At 38.5% G+C, this 27,626-nt stretch overlaps 1 protein-coding gene across 7 annotated transcripts in view; it reads left to right on the top strand.

The window, feature by feature from the left end:
* Positions 1-27,626, top strand: part of TLN2 (talin 2) — a 227,399-nt gene that overhangs the window by 145,337 nt on the left and 54,436 nt on the right. For all 7 annotated transcript variants that reach the window (XR_014588799.1, XM_083850954.1, XM_083850952.1 and 4 more), the window contains 8 exons: positions 282-467; positions 5,630-5,737; positions 10,262-10,367; positions 12,494-12,618; positions 18,636-18,761; positions 21,964-22,026; positions 22,142-22,324; positions 26,528-26,653. Coding sequence is in view for 6 of the 7 variants with exons in the window: in XM_083850954.1 (XP_083707080.1) it covers positions 282-467; positions 5,630-5,737; positions 10,262-10,367; positions 12,494-12,618; positions 18,636-18,761; positions 21,964-22,026; positions 22,142-22,324; positions 26,528-26,653 (1,023 nt within the window). In the remaining variant the exon portion in view is untranslated. The remainder of the gene's footprint in view (positions 1-281; positions 468-5,629; positions 5,738-10,261; positions 10,368-12,493; positions 12,619-18,635; positions 18,762-21,963; positions 22,027-22,141; positions 22,325-26,527; positions 26,654-27,626) is intronic.

The raw sequence follows: 27,626 nt of genomic DNA, 5'->3' as shown, positions 1-27,626 counted from the left end.
TGTAAAACTGTGATCTAGGTACTTAGATGAGTTGTCCTTTGAGATGAGTGGGTTAAGCTTTTCTTGTATCCTTTCTTCAGCTTATTGTTTCTCTCTGTCTGTAGGTGAGCAGGCTTATCAGAACCAGGCTGATGACCAATGAAAATGATATTGAAGTACTCTGAATGTGTTTCTAATTTCCTGCTATTTGAAGGCTGCTTCCAGTTGTCTCTTTTTCGTGGTTTAAGTTGTTCTGGTTTGACTTGAAGGGTGTCAGGCTTTCCTTCTGCTTCCACTTACAGGTGTTTCAGTCAAATGAGGTTCCAGAAAAGACATCATCACCTGAAGAATCAATCCGGATGACGAAAGGAATCACCATGGCAACAGCCAAAGCTGTTGCAGCTGGGAACTCATGCAGACAGGAGGATGTGATTGCTACAGCAAATCTGAGCCGCAAAGCAGTAGCTGACATGCTAACAGCTTGTAAGGTAAAGATTCACTTCCTTGCCTAAGACTGATTTTTTTCCTCTCTCTCTAAATCCCTTGAATGTTATAGATCCTGTTCAGTTTTCTTTTTATTAAGGTTTTACTTTTCAGATGAGGAAGTTAATGGTTATGATAATTCTAAGGTAATGTAGTAACATCCCTATCAGAATTTTCTGTGTTAAATAAACAAAAAACCAAACCAACACTAATGCTCACTGCTTTATTTTTGTGAAAATGAAGTTTTAATTGACCTAATTTTCATGTTTTCAGTATCTTACTAAACTGGAAGACAAGAAATCTGCACAAGCAGTAGAGTATAAGAATAATGCTATGGTCAGAAATATGATTGCAGTATTTCTAGGAATCCCCTGTTTAAGGTAGTCATTTAGGTCTGTTTTAGTAGTCCTTTCTTTTCTCCTTAGGCAAACGTGTTGGTTTGATCAGCTTCTTTTTTGCTTTACAAAAATGTGTTTGATATTTGCACTGAAAATAGTGATACCTTCTTTTCTAAACTTGCTTGAGCTAGACAACTTTTAAAAGCAGATGTACAAAACTTGGGGCAGGCATGGGTATGTTGTATAAGTGACTGAAGAATCATTTGTCTTTTTTTCTGATGATAAAAAGGATCTAGGCATAAATAAAAATGTTGGGACTGTAAAGACCATATGAACTAACTCATTCCTGTTGATCTTTGTCTGTAAATTGTATTTATTATGTCTTTACATGCATGGAAGATGACAGGAAAATGGTGTTCTCTGTGACTTGTGAATTGCGTTATTTCATTGCATTCCTGCCAAAGTCTGTCCCAGATTACTTTTAGCTTAATACTGACCAAATTGGAGGAATAATTTTTGATTAATGATCATTTTAAAAACCAAAGTGGAAGGTCTAATATAACATAAAGCTGGATTTATACAAACTGTTGAATTAAACTTTTTATTTTGACTTCATTTTCTTAGAGCGTTTTTAGTGTCTGACAGTTCTTGAATACTTTGCATACTTCACATTTTGATTCTACCGTCTCTACTTGCTAATCTCAGAAGCATAACAAAATGAAACAGGTATAATTTGCACAGGAAAAGTAAGCAACCATGCTAATTACACGAGAACTATTCCATATCATGTCTTAGGCAGAATCCAGTTAATTGACACTTCTAGGAGAGGGTAGAACAATTTGTAATTGTGCAATGTTATGACAAAAGGCATCAATTCAGATGCTGAAATGCACTAAACATCCTTTGTCATTTGGAATTGGCTAGTGTAGACACATTTTTGTTTGGATCTCTCTCCAAACAAGCAACAAATTCTCAGGAAGTCATCTGTTTCTAAAAATGTTATATGCACAGTGCAAAGCTTGGTATGTAGTTTTGAACATTTGCTTTGAAAGTATTCATCTTCTCATGTTCATTTTTGCTCCCAGTTAATTTAATGGTTCCGTAGTTTGTAGCTGGTGGCCTACAGGATGATTTTTTTTGCAAATTGAATAATGTACTAAGGAATGCTAGAAAAGCATTCACGACTTCTCAGGGAATTAGTTTCACAAAGCAAGCAATGTGCAGAAGGAAAATGTCTGGAAATCATTTTACTTAGCTATAATAATACACTGACATGGAGGCCTTCTCAGCCAATTATGAATTCTTTGAATTAGGCTCCCTAACTTAGTAAGAAAAATTCAAAATAATAACCAATTAGCTATAGTATAGTTTAGAACAGTTAAGGTAAAGGCTAATAATCTAGTTTTATCTTCTCTAGCTTTCATAAAATCAAGAGAGATTATTGGGAAACAGGAATGAGTCCACAGGAGTGCTTATTTGATGAACAACCTAAAATGTGGGACAAAATTGTCATGTCATTTAACAAAGCTTTTAAATAAACAGCTTATATCAGACTTTATTTAGAAAATCCTGTTTCTAAAATTTTTGCCCAGAGATTTAGATACCTTATGCCATTAATTTTTACGAACTGTACATGGCATTTCCATGATAAGTGATATCCCTTGAACTTTTAGAGTGGGAACTGTGCAGTGATGTGCAATTTGTTCTTTTTGAAAAATACTATTTCCTTTTTCAGCATGATATAGCTCATCTGTAAAATAACCACTGACAAGTAACCAAAATTTGAGGTTCTTTGGGCTACAACAAATGTGCATGTATGTGAGTTATAGAACTGTGTAAAACATTGCACAGATTTCACCAGTGTCAGTAATTTAAATTAATTTAAAGATGTATTTCATTGTCAGCTGCCTAAACCAAATAGTATAAGGGATTTGACTTTTTAGTAGCTATATTTATATATACCTATGCTTGTTAATCATTTTTGTCTTGTATAAAATAATGACTCTGCAGTAAGTAACCAGTGCAGAATATCAATATTCTTATGGTTGCTTTTGGGGGAAAAAAAAACAACAACAAGAAAAAAAAAGTACGAAAGGTGTGTCAAAAGCATAGTAAATAATTGAAGTAAGTAATCACTTAGATTGTTACTTAGCCAGGAGATTGAAGGAGGGGATTATTCACTTTCCTCAGCACTCATTAGACTGCATCTAGAAGTACGGTTTTGGGCTCCCCAGGACAAGAAAGGCATTGATTACACTGGACCGAGTTCATCAGAAGCCACCCAGACAGTTGGGGCTGGAGCACAGTTCTTGTGAGGAGAAGCTGAAGAAGCGGGGCTTGTTCAGCCTGGAGAAGAGATGGCTTTGGCAGGACCCAGCGGCAGCTCTCTGAAATCTAACGGGAAATTACTGAGAAGAGATGGAGTCAGGCCGTTTACTTAAGGTGCATGGCACAAGAACAAAACACAACAGTCCAAGATGGAAACATTAAAAGTTCCATGTGTTTCACTCTGGGGATGATTAAGCATTGGGACAGGGACCTGAGAAGAATACGAAATTTCCATCTTTGGAGATTTTCAAGACCCAACTGGGCAAAGACCTAAGCTGTCTGGTCTGAAAGCAATGTTGAGCCTGCTTTAAGCAGGAGGTTGGACTACATGAATTCTCAAGGTTCCTTCAAACAGCAGTGATTTTTTTTTTTTTTTTGATTCTAACACTGTTTTAGTATATTTTATGCCCACAAGTGCTGATGGGCTAGGATTTGTAGAGTGAGAGTCAGGTAGTGCTGCCTCAATGCTTTTGAAAGCACAGGGAGAAAATGAGGTTTGATAGCAAAGAGAAGAAGCCTTGGTGTGAGGAAATCTCTATTTTGGTTCTTTGGAAACATGTTTGTTTGAGAAGCGTTGTCAGGCTTTGTTTGCACATCAGGGAAGGTAAAAATTTCTGTTACAAGTCCTAACTGATGTAGTGAGATTTATGTTTGTATATTTCTAGATTACAAAAATGTCTTTTTAAAATGAGTTTATCACTACTTTAGTCTGCTGTGAAGTAAATGGTTTAAGATTTATCAAACCTCAGAAATACTTCGTAAGTATTCAGATATCAGTCTTGGTCATGTGTGCAAAGCACAGAGGAAGTTTATATTTCTCTCCTACAGATGTTTGTTCTAATTGCATGTGTAAAAATAATACTTAAGTACACAAGAGGCATTTTATGGTGTTATGCAATATATTCATATGGAACACTGGGGAAGCCTTTTGCTCGATTTGAAAAAGGAAGATAAGCAGTACTGCATTTTCAGAACCTCTAGAACTTATTTGAAGTATGCTGAAGGTGGGGAAAAACCTATCCTGTTTCTCAATTCTCATTTCCCTTCAGATTATTTATTTATTGCAGGATGAAGGGTTGGATGGTTTCTGTGCTGTGCTGATCCTGAATATACCAGCAGAGGGAGCCCGTAGACCAGCTCCAGGCCCAGCCGAAAACAGGACTTGCTCTGGGTGGGGAGGGTTGCGGGAAGCACCCCAAATACACGTATAGCGATAATCTCCAGTCCTAATCGAAGGCAGGAGGCTGCAGGGGTGAATGGGGCTGTTCAGTGAGAGAAAATGCTATTTTTTAAGTTATTTATGAAGTTTTACTTGTTTACAACCGGCACTTATGTTCAATTTAGAAGTTCCCAATGAAACAGACATTTATTTTAGAAAATACAAGGCTTGAATAGGCTGCAGTTTTCACTTTTTATTATGGATTAAATGATTGAATTATTCAGGCTTATGTCAGACATTATACTTAGTGGAAATCCTTAAGAAGTCAAAAGCTGCTGCTGCTGCTGCTTGTCTGTATTTAAAGAGATGGTTCTCACGCTGTCTATTGCTGTATGAAATCCCTATTTCAAGCTCAAGCCATTAATAAGTTTTTACTTACAATGTCTTAAGATAACAAAAAGCAGCTAAGTGTTTTTTGGTGTTGGTTGGTTTGCTTTTTTCCCCTCTCATGTAGAATAACAACATCCTGGTGCTTCTAGAGCACTTTTCATCTGTTGTTTGCAAAGCTTTCTACAAGGAACAAACCCTTGTCTTTGTTTTGTGGAAGGGAGAAGGAAAAGTGAGAAAAGGAAAAGCACTAGGCTGGTGCTTTAACTCTGGTACAGTGCTTTCTGTGTCCAGCCCTGTGCTTTGGCTTCTAAACCAGATGACCATTTCTGTATTGATTCCTTCAAGACTGACTGCCCAGGCTTACTGTAAAATAGGGTTTTAGCACTTCTGTGACCTGAAACATGTATATGCCCATTTGTGGGTTGCAAAACTACTCTTACAATTTTTATTTTTGTTGATATTAGTAAACAGGAAGATTTATGCCACAGTGGCATAAACCTTGCACTGTAGAACATTGTGTGCAACCCAAGAGCCAATTCCAGCCCCAAGATGTTTTCCAAGTGATACTTTTTCATTAAAAGAAATCATAAATATTCCTCTATTTTCAGAGTGTTCTTCAGGGGATTCTGTATTTGGCTTTAACTGGTAGAAAGTAGTACTACTGCTGACAATACCTAAGGAAGTATGCTGAGAAAGGCTGATGAAGGATAGCCAGAGAGGAAGATGTGCTAATAAAAGGGAATGTATTAATGCTTTTCTGAAAACTGGAACCCTGCTACTTTTGAAGCCCAGTTTGCTCACCTATTTTACAATAGAAATAGCTGGCTCTCAAGCTCTAATGTCTTCTGTCTGTTGTGAGAAATCTCTTCCCCTCTCCTTCCTCTGTCCTCTTTGCGTTGACCTCCTCAACTGGGAGCAGTTGGGGGATACTAATGTTGTTTTGCCTCCACAGCAAGCATCGTATCACCAAGAGGTGAGCGAAGAAGTTCGAGAGAGAGCCCTGCGCTTTGGAACAGAATGTACGCTGGGATATCTGGAACTCCTGGAACACGTTCTCCTGGTAAGCAGGGGCCTCCATGCACATGCTGGGTCCCTTCCGATGGAAATTACGTCTCTGAACTTTTTATAATAGTGGCTGTTAGTGACATACTTTATGAACAGTTTTGTTACTCAGGAAAAACAAGCTAGAGCAAACTCAGTACTTCAGCTCAAACTGTAGGACATAAGGAAGACTGGAAGTACCTAAATTGGATAGCATTCTGGAGCAGATATGGAGGTAGTAAGGGTGCTGACCTAAAAATGGTCCCCAGCAAATAAATTAAAATAAGGCATTTCAGTATTTTTTTTAAACCTACTGTAAGCTCTAGATGTATTAGGCACACTCCTGTTCCCCACACCAAAGAGGTTGTGAAAACTTCATGAAAACACTTAGACATGCCTTTTGCAGTTCTGATTCCAGAAAAAGACGAGGCACCTACTAACGTCATCCCCAAACCCCAAGTTAGCACCATATCACGAAGAGCTTTCCAACTCATGACACCCTGAAAGCTCTGAATAAAATTCTCCTGTGAAATCCGTACTCAGAATCCTATATTCAGGTGTCTTTTCTTGACCACGGATAATTAACAAGTAATATATTGCTCTTCTGCTGCTATTATAACTGCAGGAAGCAATAATGTGTGTTAGAACAAAGATTTCTGAAATATTCAAGTTTCTGGAGATGATTTGAATCGGCAGCTACATTCATAGACTCCTAGAGATTTCTTTTAAGTGGCTTTAAGTGGACATATTAAAGTATCTGAAACTGAAATTTGGAGCCACCAACTACAGATTAGCAAATCTATGCCTCATTTACTGATGAGAATACAGCATGTCTAATCAATTACATCAACTTGTTTGTTTAAGAATACAGAACATAGACATAAAGTCACAGTTATGTTTATGCTTGCCACTAGTAAGGAAAGTAGTTGAAGAAAGTTTGAGTTTCTTAATGTAATTCCTAGAGCTAGGTAGCAATAGAATCATAGAATCAGAATATCCCGAGTTGGAAGGGACCCATAAGGATCATTGAATCCAGCTCCTGGCACCACACAGGTCTACCCAAAGTTTCAGACCATGTGACTAAGTGCACAGTCCAATCGCTTCTTAAATTCAGACAGGCTTGGTGCAGTGACTACTTCCCTGGGGAGCCTGTTCCAGTGTGCGACAACCCTTTCAGTGAAGAACCTCTTCTTGATGTCTAGCCTAAACCTCCCCTGCCTCAGCTCGACACCATTCCCGCGGGTTCTGTCACTGGTGACTAAGGAGAATAGATCGGCGTCTTCACCTCCACTCCCTCTCGTGAGGAAGCTGGAGACCGCGATGAGGTCCCCCCTCAGCCTCCTCTTCTCCAGGCTGAACAGGCCCAGTGACCTCAGCCGCTCCTCATACGTCTTCCCCTCTAGGCCCTTCACCATCTTTGTATCCCTTGCAAAATTTTCACATTAGATGTGTAAATGTTTTCCTTTGTTTAAAAGAAAGCTGGGTATTTTTTTAGATTTGGTCTCCTATACTCAGTCACAGTACTTGTTTCAAACTGTACACGAGAACAGATTTCAAACTATACACCAGAACCTGTCAATTTTTGTTCATTTTATTCTTCCCTCTTTGCTTACCTTCCACATTCTGTTCTGTTCTATAAGTCAAACAGGCATTTCTTATCTTAAGCCTCTTTTCTTTTTTTACCCTAAAGCCCTGAGAATATTCTCCACCCCCGAATACTTGCTGTCTTAGAAAACTCACCCTGACCCAGATTCCAACCAAAATTGAAGAGGATAATGACTTTATTGAAAAAAAGATGGGTGGAATGATAACTTCATCTTGACTGTTTGCAGAAGGCTGTGTAGAGCTAGTCATGTATGTAATACATCCATAATATGTTCCATAAATACAAACAGGATCTGGAAAGTACATGAAAAAAGATCTCTTCTGGAGGAGCACTGAACCAAGGAGATTAACAGCTTTTTGATCTTGTGACTCTTTCTCCTGAGTTCTGTTTGGATTTGAGAGATGCAGTCTGGATGTGATGCAAATGATTTCTTTGCTTGTTCTGTGTTTACCTGAGCTGTTCTCTTGCCATACACATTCTTGCCATTCACATCCTACCTCAGGTTTGTTTTCCTCAGATTAAGGGAAATGACAGCAAGATGGTTTCAGAGTCAGAAATTCTTTTGCTTCCTGCTCTGCGTTACTCTGGTATTTCAGCACCCCTAGGTCTACAATTGCATTTAATTTTTAACCTCATAAGAGACATCACAGATTAGAAATCTGTAATTAGTCTAGGTGGTGTTCTGTAATACAATTATTAATCAGTTCAGTAATGCCCTTGATAGTTGGACTAGAGTTGACTGTGTGGGTGTCTCAACACTGAGATGCCAAGGAGTAGTATTCAGCAGCTGTACTTCATAGAGCCATAGAATAGCTTGGGTTGGAAGGGGTCTTTAAAAATTGTCTACTTCCATCCTTGCCATGGGCAGGGATGCCGCCCACTAGACCAGGTTGCCCAGGCCCCCTGTCCAACCTGGCCTTGAACACCTCTAGGGATGGGGCTTCTCTGGGCAGCCTGTGCCAGGGCTTCACCTCCCTCTGAGTGAAGAATTAGGTTCACGTGGGCCCACTTCTCAAGCTTTGCCCGGGTCTCTTTGGATGGCATCCCTTCCTTCTGTTGTATCAGCTGCACTGATACTGCAGCTTAGTGGCGTCTGCAAGCTTTCTGAGGGTGCACTTGATCCCACTGTCATTGCTAAAGATGTTAAACAGCACCGGTCCCAAGTTGGACCCCTGATGGATACCACTGAGGCCAAGAATTTGAGCACTTCAGCCTTTTCCATGTCTGTTGTTACCAGTTCTTCCTTCTCATTTATCAGAGGGGGTACATTCTCCTTGTTCTTTCTTTTGTGATCAATGTACCTATAGAATCCCTTGTTATTCTTTGCATCCCTTTCCAAGTTCGGTTCCATCTGTGCCATGGCTTTCCTGGGCATGTACAAATTAGTCTAAAACAACTTGTAAGCTGTGTTTTTGGGAAGGCTGAGGACTGATCTGCTCTCCTACGTGTATGCCAGTGCTTCCTTCATCTCAGTATTGATGTGTGCTGAGTCGAGTGGAACTTTGAAGCTTTCATTGTTATTCTCATGTCATATCAGTACATGGGTCTGCAGGGGATGAGGGTCTGTTGCGAGTTGTAAATTGCCTTTAGAACAATGTAGTTTATAAACCTTTCAGTTTTAACGTTTGCATCCACTTGTTCAATTCCAACACTGTCACAGCAATCATATAGGTGGCACTAGTGTCACAGTTGCTGGAGCAGAAAATGTTATTCCTTGCTGTAGGGCCTGACTGCACTTAAGCATTTTTGGACATATTTGCTTTGTGAAAAATTACCTTTGAGATGCTCAATTTCTGCTGTTCTAAAGAATTATGCAATGAATAAATCCTAGTTATAACCTTGTTGTTACAGGAGGCATTCATTTTGATAATACTGCAGATTGTTTAGCTATTGAGGATTCATGTGCTTCTGTTTACTATGGAAACTAGTTGACTAAGGATCATCCTGAGGAAGCAGACCAGTGTACCCATATGTGGACACAGCAGTTCCAAAGAGATCAAATTCCTCGTGTCAGAACTTTCATCAGGCAAAATTAAGGAAACAATTAGGTTTAGTTTATTCTCTCGGAGTAAGGGGCTAGGCATTTCACTGCAAAATGGGAAACAGGCTTACAAAAACATCAAATGTACAAATGTATTTTCAATGTGTGCCTAGTTTTCCAAGCTGCTTTGGGGGGGGCGGTTGCAAATGTTAAGAAAACACACAACTGAATGTGACTTTGGAGACTCAACATCTTGTTTTGCTCCTAAATCTCTCCATATATCTGTAATTCTCAGAAGCAGTTTTTAAGTATAAATTCATTTCCAGAACTTAATCTTCTTTCTCCTTACAATGTGGTAATTAAAAATGCAAATGTTGTTTCTGTTTAGGGGAAGCCAGATATCTTTAGAAGTCAAATTCACTGTCTATGGATTGTTTTCCATTTGAAGAAGGACAGTGTAGTACTTGATGCAAATTCATTTCAGAGGTTTCTTTCTTTCCCATCAGTTTAAGGGTCTTGCCAAGGTTGGCATTTCCATTGTGTTCACCATTGCTGACTTTTTCCAGGATAGGCACAATCGTTGACTCTTTCCAGGACAGGCAACTAGCACAAGTTTACACAACTGTGTTTCTAAGAAAGGAAATTACAGTGTTCAGCCAAGTTGATAACACTAGCAAATTGTCTCTTCTCCCACAGTTTAGAAAGACTAAGCTTGATGCCTAAATATAATGACTGTAATATCTGAGAATGGAGTGCCCAAGCTGTGTATTCCTCCCACATACTCCCACATGCCCCAGGTTTGAAGGATTTTGTCCTAGTTTTAGTATTGAGAACTTCCAGACAACATTGGTAGTTCCTGTAGAAATGGCCAGCCCTGCCTCTTTTCTAGTATGCACCAGCCATTGCAGTATAAGCCTTGCTCCTAGTGATTCATTGACAATTGTACTTTTTTCTAGATCCTTCAAAAACCAACTCCAGAGCTAAAGCATCAGTTGTCAGCTTTCTCCAAGCGGGTTGCTGGTGCTGTTACAGAGCTCATCCAATCAGCAGAAGCAATGAAAGGTGAGTTGGGTAGCCTGGTTACTGCCATTAAGACGTTTTAGAGACAATGATCCATGATTTTTGTACTTTAAACAAAAACTAACAAAGACCATTTTACTATGTTTGAGGCATCTTGGTACCATCTAATTTAATAACTTTAATTTCTCTCCCAGCATTCACTTGTGTACAAGTTACTAACGCCATTATCATGATCTTAGTCATGACACTTCCATGTAAGTAAGCTTACACTTAGATGGCAGTAACTCTTCGCTTTTTTGTACATGTGTAGCAAGGAACAAATGTTCCTCTCCAAGTAAATAAATTGAATACTCTAGCCTTTTCTGCAGTCTTTAGGATGTTTTGAAATTTCTCTCTTCGTTTACTAAGAAGCCAAGCCAATATCAGAGATTTTGTATTCCCTAAATGCTTTTTAAGAAATCTTGTTGCTATCCTCATCTTCAGAGACATTTACTTACTTCCAGTAATTTCAGGATTTTAATTCATATACATTAAAATTAAATTACGCTTTCTCCTTTTTGAATTCCTTTTTTACTTACTGCCTGCCGGCACTTTTTTCTTCAGAAGTTTCTTCGTGCAAAGTAAATTTTTTTAACCATTTACAGTTATCTTTTATTGATACATGGTAAAATTCTGTCTCCTAACTGATTTAGATTGTGAATGTTTTCACCTTTGCAAAATGCCTTTTTTTTTGAAGAGGAAATCCTACATTTTAAAAGTTTGGATTTGATTGTGTTTCTGTATGCTGCCTCTAACAAAAAAGCCATTATTTTTTCCCTGCTTATTTGGATGAGGCTAGCGTTTAATAAAGAATTCCTCTGTCTTGTACACCAATTAGGCTGAGAAATTGTTTCTGGTAATGTTTTGGTTTTTTATATATATGTGTGTATGAGATGTACCTCACTAGAACACCATGAACTTCAGCTTTTTTCCAGCACATCATAAATAGGAGCAAGTCATTTTGTATTCTCCTGTGATTTGGTCATCCATAGCAGAAAGTGCCTCATTATATAGCTGGTGTGAATCCATAAGCATTCAAGGTTCTTTTGTTTGGTGTTTGATGAATCAGAAATGGGTTATACTACTCTTGATGCAAAGTGCCAGTATCCTTCTACCCCTTTGTCCTTAATAATGATTACTGTTTTAGTTGATATTTTATTAAGTTTACATAAACTTCCTAATCAAGTCTCACTAAGTTTAACAAGGCCCAAAGAGATTGTTTTCTTTATTTTTCAATTTTAACTTAGTCTTCCTTTGTCGGTGTACACTGCTGCCCATCCTTTTCTGTTTCCATCTGTGATGCTACTTTCTCCTTTTGCCTTTTATGAACTCAGAAGTTTCCTTTTTCCTTTCCGTCTCTCCCCAGAAGCTGATTGTTCTTTTGTCTGTTTCATTGCTTCCCTCAATTCAAAACATGGATGGTTTCTAAATCTTGTCACCCAGAGAATAATGTTATGAAATTGAAAATAAGGATGCACTATGAACTTAATAAATTGGAGATGATCTCTACCCAAGTATTCACTTCGTGGACCTACAACATTTCTTTGAGTCAAGAGTAATGCCAAAAACTCAACAACAAAAAACCTGACCTTTGGATATGTTACAGAAACTGCTATTGGCCTTTTCTAAAACGCATTAGAAACACACTGCTGAAAACCATGCTTTCTTCATTCAGTGCTAGTTTCATCTCTAACCAGTGCCAAAAAAAGAGACTCTGAAAAGCGTCCTGTGGACGATTATCTGTTGTCTATAACTTGTCATCTTTAGCAATGTTAGATTTCTCACTGTACCTTACAATTTGATCAAGGTTTTAGTAAGAGCCCAGATAACTGAAAGTTGAGTGAGAGCTAGTTTTGTTTCCTGTGTGGACAGTGTTCCTTTTTGAAGATGCTTTAATTATGCAGTTGTTAATTAAGTTACTTTCATAACAGATTTGCCTGCTGAATACTTTTTATTATTATTTTGCTCTCACTGGCATAAATTACAATATTTTATCCCATTATGTTACTAAAATGAGTTTTTTTTTACAACACACATGCTGTATTTGACACTTCAAGTGTGATTGTAAATCACCCTGTTTGAATGGCAGCTCGCAGTGGCACTGAAGTTATTGTCTTTGTTAATTTCAGGGACAGAGTGGGTGGATCCAGAAGATCCAACGGTCATTGCAGAGACAGAGCTACTAGGGGCTGCAGCATCAATTGAGGCTGCAGCAAAGAAGTTAGAGCAGCTGAAACCAAGAGCCAAGCCAAAGGTGAGTGTCTATCCCAATTGTTTCTTTGAATAAAGCAGATGATGCAAATAACCCATATGTTGGCTTAGTGTTTGTTACCATCCATGTTAATGGTATAAACAATCAAACATTTGCATCAGTCTCAGTGCCACTAGATGCTGCACTGGGTGGAACTCACCCCTGAAGGAAGAGGTTAAAAAGATGCTTTTCAGGGAGCAAATCAAGCACAAGTCATGAGCGAAGGAAGAAAAGCCTAATATTAGAAATGCTTGTAAGTGTCACAGTATCATTACTGTTGATTATGTACCTTACTGTTTCCAAACATACTTTATTGATGTGAAAAGTCATTCTTACTTGCTCTCCTTTGAAGACCCTCTGTTCTCATCTGAATGTGTGTAGTATAGTGGGAGAAAGCAGCAGCAAAACAGAAAAGATTGAGCAGAATGCGAAAGACCTTCAGGATTTTGTAAGATAAAAATAGTATTTTATTCTATGATAAAAGAGTAACTACTTTGGTATCAGATCAGGTATGTGGTATGACCCTTTTTCTTCAATTTTCCTGAAGGAAAATAAATTACAGTTCACTGTGAAAGCAGGTAGTGCTGTATGTTGCCAGGTCATTTCAAATGTGTCTGAATATGTTATATAAAATAAAACCAAATATTTTCATGAGTGGTACAGAGGGAATGTATGACACCGCTGTTACTTCTGGCTGTATGCATGACTTGGATCACCCAGAATTGCTACCTTTTGCCTAGTGTGGAATAACAGTCAGGTTTTAGAAGAAATTGCCATGCTGCCTACAAATTTTATCTCTTCAAAACAAAATTGCGCTTTAGCTTTGTAATTGAATTCAGGAAGGACTATGTATCTCTTTCCTTGCTTAAGCTGCTTTGTAGGTACAGAATTGTTTTCTAATTAAAGCTAACAGTAAAGCTAATGAAAAGTCTTTCCAAAAAGCAGGGCCTCAAGAACATTCAGTGTTGGATTCTTGTTTTCAGTGCATAGCGGTATTCTGCCATTCAGGAACATCAAATGAAATAGTTCTTGGTAACTTCACAGTTTCAGGACTTTTTTCCCCCTTTAGTGACAGGAATAAATTAGCTCATGGAAAAGAAATGCTCTTTGTACTGCGTATTTTTTTTTAACAAGTGCATCCGTTTTGTTTATAAAGAAAAAATGGTCCCTTATAATGAGATTCTACAGAGCAAAGGACACAGGCTGAGTTGGAGGAGAAGAAGAGTCCTCCATCACCTTTTCTATACAATCATTGCACAATAACATATGTGCGTTGCCTAGTAACTGCAGAGCAGTTTCCTTCCAACATCGAAGCCACTCCAGGGTCATTGTAATTTTCTAGTGAATACAGATCCCACACCTGCTCTTCATTTAACATGTTAATTTGAGTATCCAGTCTGTGTGATTTATTGGTCAGCTTATTTGTCACTTTCTGAAAGTAAAATTCATATTCAACTCTTTGTTTAATTTGGGAATTAAACAGCCCCTTACAACGTTTTCTTTAGATGTTTAATCCCTTTTTCAGTACGGATTGTAATGCACATCAAAGGTACAGGGAAGATCGCAGAGTGGTTCAAATAACACTTTTTCTCTTGAAGAGTTAGTTTGGAAAAGACCGATGTTCTCTAGTGTCTTCCCAGAGTAGGATTCCCTGCATTTAACAGGCTCTGACTTTCTGATGCTCAAGTCTTTGACAACATACGTGGTGTTGCAGAGTGAATGCCTCGGCTAGGTAACAGGGTTGATACAGTTGATTTTTCTTATGCTTAGTCTACGAAATGCACCGATAGTAGTGATTTTCTACAATGGAACAGACTGCTGGTCCAGCTACACCAGTATCTTGCTTCGGTTAATAGTAATCATCATTAAGTGAGCCTGCAGATAAATTCTCTGGTAATTTTAGAATAATTTGCCTGCAAGAAACCACCATCTTCTTCCTTATTAATTGGTGGCTGATTGTCTATTTCTGGGTGAGCCTCTTTTAGACTTGAAATTTTCATCTTTGTTTTCCAGTTTGTCTGTTATCTCTAAAGAAAAAATCAGTTGTTGAAGGTAGGGTTGTTTCTCATTTGTTCCACCTGAAATTTTTTGGTCCTTTTCTACTTTTTAATTCTTTCGTTTTGCTTGTTTTCTCTTCATATTTTTGCAGTCATCATATCCTCATGATGTCTTAGTCTAAGAGCAATAGTATGAGGCTTTTTCACTTTCCACTACTGGAGAATCATTCTTTCTTTAGAAGAACAGTCTCTAGAAAGACACGGCCCTGCTAACTGCTGCCCAGATTTTATTGTATGGTGTGTGCATGTTTTGTTAGCTTTGAAGCCTGGTAGTTTGGCTGCAGGTGAATATCTAAACATCCTAAGATGTTTAGACTGCTGCTAGTTCATTGCCCCAGTGATATCCTGTTAATATCTGTCTTCTGAGCTTGTATCTTGCAAGCACTTTGAGGACTCTCCTAAATAGGCTTTGCTACTCCTCCCCATAACATGAAAACTGGAAACCTGATCAATATTTTCATTGCAGTGTTCAAGGCAGGGAATCATCGGTGAAGCAATGAGATCTTTATTTTTTATTAAGCAAGTTTTGGCTGTCATATTTCCTTTAAATACAGTTACTTTTTTTTTTTTCAGAGCTTGGAATTTTTTTGTTTTCCTTCTCTGGGTAGTTGTGTCTTGCAGTGCAGTCACCTGTTGACCCTTGTTCTGTAAATATGCCACTGACTGTAAAATAACAACCTCCCAAATTCGTTTTTGAACAAGAAAATCACTTTAGCTAATAAAAACTACATGTTTCAGTAATACTGGAAAGAACACTTTAAGGAAAATGGTGCTGTAGATGAAGTACAGCAACAGAGAGCATTGCTGTACCCGCACTATTCTGTTGGTATGTTCTTCATGCTTCTTTGCAGGCACGTGCCTTCAAACATAAGTGTCTTTAGCAGTCAATAAGAGTTCCCTGCTGTTAGCTTTCAGCAGTTTGTCCTTTTTTTCCCCAAGATGAATCAATTCTGGATGTCTTTTTCTGCAGGACTCTGTGTGATATGTTTGATATATTAGGTTGTTATTTAATCCAACTATATATCAAACATATTCCTACAGTGTCCTGCCCTGTCTCCGGGGGTTTTAACATAGTAGAATGCAATATGAAGGAGTACATTCACTCTCAAGCAGGTTTAGAAGACTTCCTGCAGACTCCTGATCTAATCCAACTTTAAATATATACATGAAGTGTTCCTCTATCAGTAGATGTGCTCATGGAGGGACTTGTAAGTTGTGTAGGTCTTTTTATGATAGCAAGCAGCAGCTATGCCACGGATTGACTTTCACTGAAATGGTTGTGTTTTCCATGCTCAGTGCGCTAACATTACCCATATTGGTTTTCTCTTTATGAAATAGAAGATGAGAGATGCTTCAAAAGAAAATGGTTTGTCTTTTGTAATTCTTTTTAATGTTTAGCAATCTCACTGGGGGTTTATTTGTTCTCCTATTAATCATGACTTTATGCTACCCCTCATAATGGAGATTCTACAGAAAACTGGCTAAAAGACAGTACAAAAACAAGGATTTTTTTTATCAATGGCACAATCAACTTATTCAGGATATTTTATATTACAGAATGTGTAGCTAGCCTAATAATTTTGGCTTTTCTGTTCTGGTGACCTTGTCTTCCAACTGACCTTTCCCATACATAGACAGTAATTAGTAGCTTATTAGTTTAAGGTTATGAAGAAAGTGGTGCTGGTCTTTATGGTGGCAAATTGAGGAAGGAGAAGCTAATCACTTGTCTCAGATTTGCTTTTTTAAAAAAATATAAATAGCCCTCTGAAGTAACTAAAATCTTACAATGTGAAATTTTCTGCCAAATATCACACCATTGTTGCTAACTTTGTTCATGAAGGCTGTGAACAGACACAGGTTTTGAGAGCACTGTTGATGAGTGTGAACCTACCATGACACAGTCTTCAATAACGGGAATGAGGACAATAATAACTGCTCTTGTAGGGCTTTCTTCTGTGCTCAGTCTTGGACTTTGGCATGTCCTTATTGCCAAGGAATGCTTTTAGGTGGGTACAGGCAGGTAAACATACCCACAGTGCTGATTAGGCATTGTGTCTACTCCATTTCAGAGATAAGCATCCAGCCCTTAGATGTAATACCTGAGAATGCTGAAGGAAAATTACAGGGAGTTACTAGAAAAAAAAGTTGTTAGAGAAGATGAAAACTCGACAGAATTTCTATAGTTTGAGTGCTGTGTAAGGCCAGTTCAAAAATAATTTCTTCACAGAGGGGATCTACAGTCAATAGATTATTATTTTCCCCATAAATAACTCCCTTCCTTCAAAGGAGTTGTGAGATGACAGGAAATGTAGGATTTGGAAGTTTGAGAAACTCAGTGTAATTACCATTTAGATATAAAATTGGTCATGATTTTACATTGCAAGCATAGTCAAAAATACAGGTGGAACATGAGTTACTCACTTTACGAAGACATTTCTTATCATATTTCTATTACAAAGACATACACTTCAGTTGATGGCATTAGCCCAATAGCAACACAAGACAAATATTTTTCTTTGCATTAGGTGGCTCTTCCTAATGGTTAAGAAAGAATTTTAGGTGCCAAACAACTTCATCTGCACATCAGTTTTTATTTTTCAGGTCATTAAGTTTTTCTGCTCTCCATGGACAATGCAGTTTCATCTTTTGGACTTTATTTTAGTTTTATATGGTGGCAGTTACGTGAAATGTTGTAGGATTGAGTCACTGCTTGATGTGCAATTTTATAATTAATTAAATACTAAATAGGTAGTGACAATGATTGACTAATATTACATCAGATAGTAGTAACAGCAGAACAAAACCTGCGTTAAATTTAGATGGATGCACTTAAAAAAACTGAGCATTTGATCTGCAGGGCTTCACTCTAAGTTCACATAGCTTGTGCTCCTAGTTATTTTACACAACAATGCGATGGTTGCATAAGTTGGACGAAACCCGTATTTCAAAAGCTTCATCTCTCACAAAGTGGTCTGTTGTGGTATTGTATCCACTAGTCCTACTGGTCATACTGTGTTGGATTCTGGTAGGTTTGTGATTTAATCACAATCAAAAGAAATTGTATTGGTTTATTTTTTTTGTATGTGTATATATATATATATGTAAATCAATCATAACCATTTATCTATTGATTTTGTTAAACATTCAGGAAACTAGTAAGATGCTTAAATAAGCTTTTTTAGTACATGTCTAAATGATTAGCAAGTCAAGGAAGGTTTTTTTATTTTTTTATGGCACAACAGATTTGCCTTTTAAATAGCAGGAAACCTCATTAGGAATAGTTGATTTGTCTATTCACACATGCCTGTTGAAAGACATGTCTGGATGATTGAATTGTTCCAGACAGACCTTTGGACCTTTGTATCTCCCAGATGACTAAACTGGACTACTGCACAGCGCTGCTCTCTATGGAATGCCAGCTCTTACCAAAAGATGCTAAATCTATGTGTTTGCTTAGTTTCTATTACACTTCCTAGTACAGGTGAATGGCATATTATATGGCTACCACTGTTCCTTTTTTAATGTCGTATGTATTTAAGTATTTAGAAAACCCTCCCATCTCATTTAGTGCTTCTGGGAAGTCAGTATTGTAGCACTACAGAGATGATTTTGATATGTAAAGGCAAGAATTTCTTTTCAGACTTGTAGGTTTCTGAATGTAGTTTTGAGTATCCCTGGTGGAGTGTAATGTATTAGAAAGTTAAAGGCAGTTCTTGAAATATCTCATGTGATATTCAACTTCACATATGATCAGCCACAAGAGTGTTTTAATATTTAAGTTCATTTATGTTGATTTTTAGCTGTAGACCACGTGAAACTCCTTTGCAGAAAACCATGTTGCACCTCTTTTTTAATATACTTGTTGGTTTCAAGATCTTGTCTCAGCTTACATATGTTGTTGATCTTCAAAATGCAACTGCTTTCTGGTGAATAATGTGTGGCATTGTTCTTTCTTGGTTATAGCAAGCAGATGAGACTCTGGATTTTGAAGAACAGATCCTGGAAGCAGCTAAATCCATTGCCGCTGCTACCAGTGCCCTTGTGAAGTCAGCTTCAGCAGCACAGAGAGAACTCGTGGCACAGGGAAAGGTGGGTAAACAGGAAAAGTATCAACAGTGTTGAGGGGAAGCATTGAAACTGAATCTAGTCTCCTAACTGTTCTGTGTTAAAAGAGTAAAAAAGAAGCTTGGGAATGGACTAGTGAAAAAGTAAATCTTTTCATTCTTCGTCCAGAATACATGGCCCAGGCCTGGATCTGTTCAAAATAATGCTTCTAATTTAAGTCTAGCAATTGTAATCACGTAGTTAGCTTCTTCAAAGGTTTCAGTTGCAGAGAGGTTGTGGGTTTTTTTTCATTTCATGAAGAGATGTGATTCAAGCAAGTAATGTAGAGTCCCTTTGTCACAGCCTGGGTGTCCAAACCCAAATGTCACAGTATACAATACCATTGTGGACAGGAATAGCAAAGGGCCTCACTAGTTGTGCCCTCAGTGTTTTCTTGTCTAATCCAATGGGGACACAGGCCTGCATGTAAATTGGGTACATTTAAGTGGACATGCTTGTAAATACCAATGAAGCAGTGCTAATAACATGCCATTATCCTTTTGGTCTTGTTAGAACTGAACTCTTTGTAATCCATTTCATATCCATCACTGTCTTTTTTTTCCTGTTAATATAATTTGAAATGTAAAATTTGAATGGGTATGTTGCTTGTGAGAACCATTTGTTTATAGGATCATTTTTGTTGTATAGTTATGGTTTCTAATTTCATCTAAGTCTTTATTCTGAGCAGACTGCATCATGGATCCTGTTACAAAAGAGAGTCTGTCTACTTAAACTGTGATTCCTGTGGAACTTTTTGCTTTAGTTCCAGCAGGAGTACAACACACTTGTTTTGGAACAATAGTAATGCAATTGTTTGAAAAGACCCTCTATAAGCTGTAGCTATTGAACTTTTCGATAACACATAAAAGCTATTAATTCCTTTTGAAATTGACTGTGGAAACAGTCCCCCTGATGACAGGTTTGACCTACCTTACTGCTTCATTTAGACTATTGTGCAGTCTGCTTTTATGTGATAAGACCTGTTCTTAGTTTCATTACATATATACAGCTTGCTTTACGTTTCTCACCACCGCCACTGTAGGGTTATACATTGTGTACAGGTGTGAGCCCTGCATATCTGTCTGGTAGTTATGGATTCTTTGCTCTCTCAAATATGTTTCCATTTGAATCTTTCAGACTGAGGCTAAGGTCACATGCATGCTTTCTATCCAAGCTCAGAAAATCGCTAAAAACCACTTTAATCTGTCTGTTGAAGGAAAGCCATAGTCTACTATTCTAATAGAAGCACACCTGTCAAATATAGTGCCATAACAGCAGATTTGTTCAGCCTGCTTTACTGAATTTAGCCGTTTTGCTTTATCTTTCATTATTCTATGGTTACTTGCTGTAAGATCATCAAGTTTTTGCATTGAATGGCTTTTACTGATAATTGCTTGCCTGCTTGGATTTCTTCTCTTGAGCCAGCAGACAATGCAGTGATCTTTAAGGAAAGAAATTAATCCCAGTCAAAATGAAAATGTAATGAAAAATACCTTTAGAATTGTTTATGCAAGTTCCTCTCATGATACACAAATAAATAAGGCCATAAGATATTTCTGATACACAGAAGCGAAAACCCTTTCTCCTTCTCTCCTTTCTGTCTTTACTAATTACTAGTTTTTAGATAATTGTCACTTCAGGTTATCCACAGACGTGTGTGCACCTGTACCTCCAGATTAGTCAGAAATATGGGAAGCTGGCTCCTAAAGTGATTGACGGAATTCTTGCACATATTGAATGGCTCCAACCTGCCTGCTGGGAGGATTTAGTTGTTGATGCTGGAGGAAGCGTTCTGCTTTTGCAAGAAACCTTCTGAGGCGTGTGATATGGACCCTGGTACATAGGAAGGAAGGACAAGTTTGATCTGCTCCACATCCATCTCTTCAGTACTGAAGAGTAATGACTACTGGCTTAGATTTCTCACTGACCTTTTAATTGGTCCGGAGGCAGTGGGAAATACTGAGACAACTGCATGGATATATGTGAACCAGGCACATTCTTGTCCCACTTAAATTTCCCACATTACATGGTAAAAGCTGTGAAAGTAACTTAAAGGGCAAACTTGCACAATATTGCAGTTGAAGAGTTTGTTAAAGAAATTTTACTTGAAATTAATTCTTTTATAGCAATTTCTGCAGAACAGATGAAGTCTGGGAAGTCGGATCTGATCTATCTTCTTTTACCACACCTGGCTGTATATTTTCTCTTTCTCTCTCTCTCTCTCTCTCTCTCTCGACACCAGTGCCTATACTTTTTTATTTATGGACTACATCAAATGATTTTTCTGGGAATGCTTAGGCAAGAAAACTTTGAAACCTTACAAATTCAGGAACTGTAGCATATTCTGGTGTATAACTGAATTCTCTCATAATGTTACAATAGTGTCACCATATCCTGTTTATGTTGATGCCATGCATGAGGATTCAGTTGTGATCCCTGGGATCCTCATTATGCACAAATCCCTGTTTCCATTTCTTTTAAAACATGCAAAGGTTCTGGACCATGTTTACATTTCACATCTTTCAGCTCTTCTCCCTAAACCTCCCAAACCCAGGCAAACTGGGGGTTGGTGACCAACTGTAAGCTTTTATTTCCTGGTTTTTCATTTGAAATTGGAAGAAAACTCTTTCTTGGTTGTTGCCAGTACCGCTGATTCTATGGACTCAGCAGCAGCAGTGAACCACGCAGAAAAATGGGATGCTTTCCTCAAATGCTATTACTAGAGTCGAAGGCAGTTAGGGGACATCCCTGGGGAGCTTTCTGTTTTGTACCTTTCCATAATGCCAGAATCAGAACAAATTCAGAAATCATGTAAATCCAAGTGTGTTGTGGAGACAGAAATAACTTGTTTGAAAGGCCCGGAGTTAATGATCTACTGCTTAGTGTTGTTTAGGCCAAAGTCTCAGCTGTAACGGGTATTACTGTGGGATTTCTAAATGTGTTTCAAGGGTGGGGCAATTCAAGCAGCATAGCAAGTTGGACACCACCAGAGCAGGCAGATGTGTGCTGGAAGCACACTTCGTGATAACTAACTTTCAAGTGGATTTTGTGCTCCTTTATCTATGTGTTGTGCTCAGTAACAGCTGCAGGTGTTGTCCTTTTTCACTGATCACTGCTTATCTAAATCAAAGACAAAACAGCTGTATTTTCTGTTGCACTGTAAGCCATCTCTGAACTGTTTTTTCAGGTTGGAGCAATCCCTGCAAATGCAGCTGATGATGGACAGTGGTCTCAGGGACTTATTTCCGCTGTGAGTAACTACTTCTCTTTTTTGTTGGTCCTTAACATATCAGGCAAACGAGTACTTTGTCTGCAGAAATAATATCCTGTGAGAACACACAGTGACTTTCTTTACTGACTCCTAGGCCCGAATGGTGGCAGCTGCAACCAGCAATCTCTGTGAAGCAGCTAATGCCTCAGTACAAGGCCACGCTAGTGAGGAGAAGCTCATCTCATCTGCAAAACAAGTTGCAGCTTCTACAGCACAACTTCTTGTGGCTTGCAAAGTAAAGGCTGATCATGACTCTGAAGCCATGAGGAGGCTACAGGTACTTGTTTTCTTCATTACTGAAAACCCACAGTAGTGCTACGTCAACACTGTTTTAGCACTGCTGAACAAATCCAGAATTTCTGGATGTTTCTTGAATTTCTGGACTTACACTCACTTTTCCTTGTGGGATTCTGGGGGACTTCAGTTCATTAAGGATGAAGTAGTGGTGCATTTCTCATTACTCAGCAGTAGCTAAAGCTCACTTCAATGTTTGTTTTATTCTTCATTTTTGAAAGATGTTGAGAGATGCAAACATTGACTAGTCTTTGCCTAGCCTGGTTTAGATGCAATATTCATAGGTGTATACTTTTGATCAATTACAGGAATACATGAGCTGAGAAAGTTTGTGTGCGTTTTTACAGCAACTGCGTTTAGTGAGTTTCTCTGCAATTATTCTGTATTCAGTTAGGCCTCCAGTGAAAATCAATCATGGAATCATTTAGGTTGGAAAAGACCTCTCAGATCATCAAGTCCAACCATTAACCTAGCACTGCCAAATCCACCACTAAACCATGTCTCTAAGCACCACATCCACACATCTTTTAAATTCCTCCAGGGATGGTGACTCAGCTACTTCCCCGGGCAGCCTGTTCCAGTGCTGGTACAACCCTTTCAGTGAAGAAATTGTTACTAATATCCAACCTAAACCTCCCCTGTTGCAACTTGAGGCTGTTTGTTCTTGTCCTATCGCTTGTTGCTTGGGAGAAGAGACCAACCCCCACCATGCTACAACCTCCTTTGAACTAGTTGTAGAGAGTGATAAGGTCTCCCCTGCACTTTTTTTTTCTCTAGGCTCAACAATCCCAGTTCCTTCAGCCGTTCTGCCTAAGACTTGTTCTCTAGACCCTTCACCAGCTTTGTTGCCCTTCCTTGGACACACCCCAGCACCTTGATGTTGTTGCAAGCCAGGATGTTGTTGGCCTTCTTAGACACCTGAGCACGCTGCTAGCTCGTATTCAGCCAGCTATCAACCAATACCCTCAGATCCTTTTCTGCCAGGCGGCTTTCTAGCCACTCTTCCCCTAGCCTGTAGTGTTGCATGAGCTTGCAGACTGTTAAGAAGGCTTAACTTGGTTGCACATGAGTATCCTTCTGACCTGTGCAAGATTATGCATATGTTCAATGAAGCATTTGCCAGCCGGGGATGTAGTCAGTTTCAGATTTCCTTTGTTTCTAGGTGTCAAGAGACCCCAGTTGTGAACAGAAATTTTCTGAAATGGAGAGTCATTGTCAGACCAAAAAAAAAAAACATAACACAACAACAACCAGAAACCCGCAACCAGAATTGGATGCAACACCTCAACCTAAGTCCATTTTAACGTTTTTAAATGAAACTGGTTCATTTTCACATTACATATCTATTTCACATTTAGCTTGTTTGAACTGCTACGGAATTTAGCACTGTGTTATGATGGGTAAAGTCTACTGTTTCCTGGAGCTTTGTTTTGAGGGTGTTCATTTAAAAACGGCTACAGCCTTTTCTGACTTCCAATCCTGCAGGCTCAGCCTGGAATGCGAGAACTATTTCAGCTCCTTTTTTTCACGCCAATATCTAGTATCTTTGTTGACAGTGGAATTTCCTCTTTTTCAATTTTTACCACAGATACTGCTAGTGGATGCTTATATATAAGCTGTCCAATATAACAACTGGCGTATAGATAGGTCTTGATAGGTCAAGCCCAGCAGAAATACATGACTGAGTAGCTGTCTGAGCAAGAGGAACTGATATTGTCATTTTTTCAACATAGAAAAATGGGTTAAGTATTTAGGAAGAAAAAATAAATGTATGAGGGGATGAAATGTGTTTGTTTCCACAGAAAGCAGTGGCATGTTAATGTTATCCCTAGGGATGAGATGGCTTTAGTGCTTTAATGTGGATTCATATGGACTGGCTTTGTCGTGGGTCTGTGGGGGAGGTATCAGTAACTGCAAGATAGTTCCAACTGTAACTCAACCTTTACTTTCATATCCAAATGCCCGGATGGGTTTCAATGAATTTTAAATGCAGAACAAAGAATAGAAACAGGAACAAAATCATGTACTTGAGGCTGTATTTTCTCAGCTCTGCCAGGAAATTCAGGGTACTCAGTCACTGTAGGCAAATATTATTAAATAGCCATGGAATGTGAAAAGTTGGAAGGGAATGTGAAAAGGAGACAAGTCTAAGCATGGGTTGAAAGTGAACTTTGCCACTTTACTAAGCTTTATATTAGTCCCAAAATGAATAATGAAGGGAAAAGCAGTTTGCGCTTGGAAGTGATGTCCTTTATCATAGCAAAAACAGTGAGTTGATGTCTACCAAATATTTTTACTGGTAGATTTGCCAAATCTACCGTGGTTTTTCAGCTAGCTTTGCCCCCAGCACAAATGATTTTATATAGCTTTAATCAGTAGTTTAGGTACAGGAGTTCGAGTATATTATTTTTCTCTTTTCTAGCCCCACAAACAGCTGCAAGCTTTGGGAGAAGGCATTTGAACTGCATTTCCCATGAATGGTGGCTTGGAATGTACTGTTAGGGAATCTTTTCCAAAACTTAAGGAAATAAGTGGAAATGTTTCCATTTGCTTTGGATCAGGTCCAGACTAGGCAAAGCAAATTTCAAATGACTTGTTTTTTGGGTCATTTCAGGTGGAAAAAGAGTTAAGTTGAAAGGGAGGTGATATTTGAGATATGGAATAGGACAGAGGGGGTTTAAGAGCTGGTCCGTGTGGCTTCCCTTCCTGCTGCCTGTGTGCCTCCAGCATGTCAGTGCAGGCTGTCTTGGCCAGTGGCCTCTGTGGGAACAAGTGTTCTCAGCACATAACACCCCGGGGACATTGGGAGCCATGGAACAGAGAATGGTCTTCCTATTCTCTCTTTCTTCCTGTCACAACACTGCAAGTATCTGCCTTTTCTCTACAGTCTGTGATAACATCAATGTTGTGTGTTGATGTCATTGACTGATCTGCTGTATGAGCAGGACTTAGTGTGAGATGTTACACTACTGGATAAGATCAAAAGTTCATTAACCCTATGTAAACTTTTAGAGTCTTGTTGGTCAATAGATTAAGCTTTACTTACGTCTGTCCCAACCTCCTCCAGCTATAATATCATTCCATGCATCAGGAATATCTCAGTGACATGCAAATCCACTCCTGTAGCTCAAAGGTGTAAAATTTAGTTTGCAGGATAAACATCTTCCCAGTCCAGGGGTTCGAGTAAGGGAATAGGAGATTTAACCATTCACATCCTTCCCTTCATGAAGTATTCAATTACTCTTAAGAGTACTTGATACAAAGTAATGCTGTACAGGATAGCGGAAGCAAGTTTGAGTAGTGATAAAGTCACGTCAATTTGATAAGATGTTCCTTCTGGTATCTCTACTAAATTCTTCACAGGTGTTTCTCTTGCACAGGAGGTAGAAATATCTTTCGTGTTCTGTCCCATTTCGTAAAGTTTTTTCTTTGATAAAGCACTTGAAAGGTGGGTCCCCAAATGTATTTCAGTATTTGTATGTACAACTGAGTAGCACATAAATAGATAAGTCTCCCAGTCAGTCTCTCAGATTGAGTGACCTATGACACCTCTTGGCTCTAAGTCCGCAGCAGCCCAGAAGTTTCTTTTCTTGCCTCTGTTCTGACATTGATGATTAGATAGAGAGGTGGGAAGGAGGAGGATTCCAGTAAGAGCCAAATAGGAGGCATAGGTCAAATCTTTGGTGTATCAACCAAGTTGAAATACAAAATATCAGATGCGTGCCTTATCTGGGACAAATTTTAAGAACTGCCAGTGATTTATCAAAAATCTCATTTACACCTCCATGTGCAGTACCCCTTAAACCATGGGCTACTCTTTTAGAGTCAGCTTTCCATGATTTTCACCAGTTATTAGTACAGTAGAGCAAATTCAGTGCCAGATCATATGATGCTGAGCACTATGCTAGTCAGCTGTCTGCACAGGGTATTTCCTAGTCAATGGTCTTCAAGACCTGAGTGCTCCAAAACAAGGTGCCAGCTCCACCTTTTAGCTCTAGTAAAAGAGATTGATTTTGATCAAAGCTTAGATTTTTGGAAGGATTACTTTTCTTTTCACTGGAAACAAACAAAAAAGGATGCCTTCCTGTGAAGGTAAGCAAAAATGTTTTAGTTTTGGTGCTCAGAAGAATCAATGCTACAATTATGCATTTTTGTTATTACTGAATTTCTTCTGTCTTTTCCCAAGGCCGCAGGAAATGCTGTCAAGCGAGCATCAGACAATCTTGTCAGGGCGGCTCAAAAAGCAGCATTTGGAAAAGCAGAGGATGACGACGTTGTGGTCAAAACAAAGTTTGTGGGTGGAATTGCTCAGGTTGGTACAATCACCAATAGCTAAGGTGGAGAAAAACTGTCATGGAAATGTAGCATAGCATTACAATGTTCACATGTTGTATTTCTGACTGGACAAAGCTACATAGAGATCTATGATAAATCACTTCCCTCAGTTAAGTAACCGCTGACATAACAGCAACATGAAATGCTCTAGCATGACTACACTTCTTCATTGAGTGGTTACCATAAGAGCAGTTACAGTTGTCCAATATCTTGTCAATTTTTGTCCTGATTAAATTAATGGTTCTTTTCAAACTTCTATTATGCACTTTAAATATCCCCAAGTCTTAATGGAACACCAGTTTTCTGTGTACATCATCAAAGACGAAGCGTGAGAGATAAGAACTGATGACATTTCATTACACTGACCTTACTAAATATGGTGAAATAATAACGAAGATTTCAAGGCTCTGATGTTATACCAAATTCTGGATTCACTGTTATGAATAAGAAGAAACAGCATCAACTGAGGTTACCATACTGTGGTTACATACTGTACTGTACATACCATACTGAGGTTACATACTGTAACTTGTCAATTTCTGTAGTACTGTCATTTCTCCTTTGGCATTTCAAGATGCAGGAAAATATTTTGGTTACATGCAGCAATGAGCATGCAATTCTACTGTCACACAAACAATATGTTAAGACATGGTGTTTGTCTAATTTTTGCTAATGGGACAGTGAATATTGGAAGAGCACAGCATTCTAAAATCCAACATGGATGTATGGTAAAACTGTGCTAGAAGATACTTTTTTTTCTTTTTATCCTCTATATGTAACAAGTGGGAATAAAGTACTATTCTTGATGGAATCTGGGAAATATTTGAGCAATTCCTGCTGAGGTCATTGAAACTTCTGTGGATAATGCTGGGAACCCTTTCTGTGACTGGTGCCATAGAAAAAGAAGAATGGCTTTACAGACAGTATTCTTTGCTATCCTAATTCATGCT

This window comes from Anser anser (assembly GCF_964211835.1).
Source record: "Anser anser genome assembly, chromosome: 10".
Lineage (NCBI taxonomy): Eukaryota > Metazoa > Chordata > Aves > Anseriformes > Anatidae > Anser > Anser anser.
The sequence above is the reverse complement of the archived record's forward strand: the minus strand, read 5'-3'. Positions and strand labels throughout refer to the sequence as shown.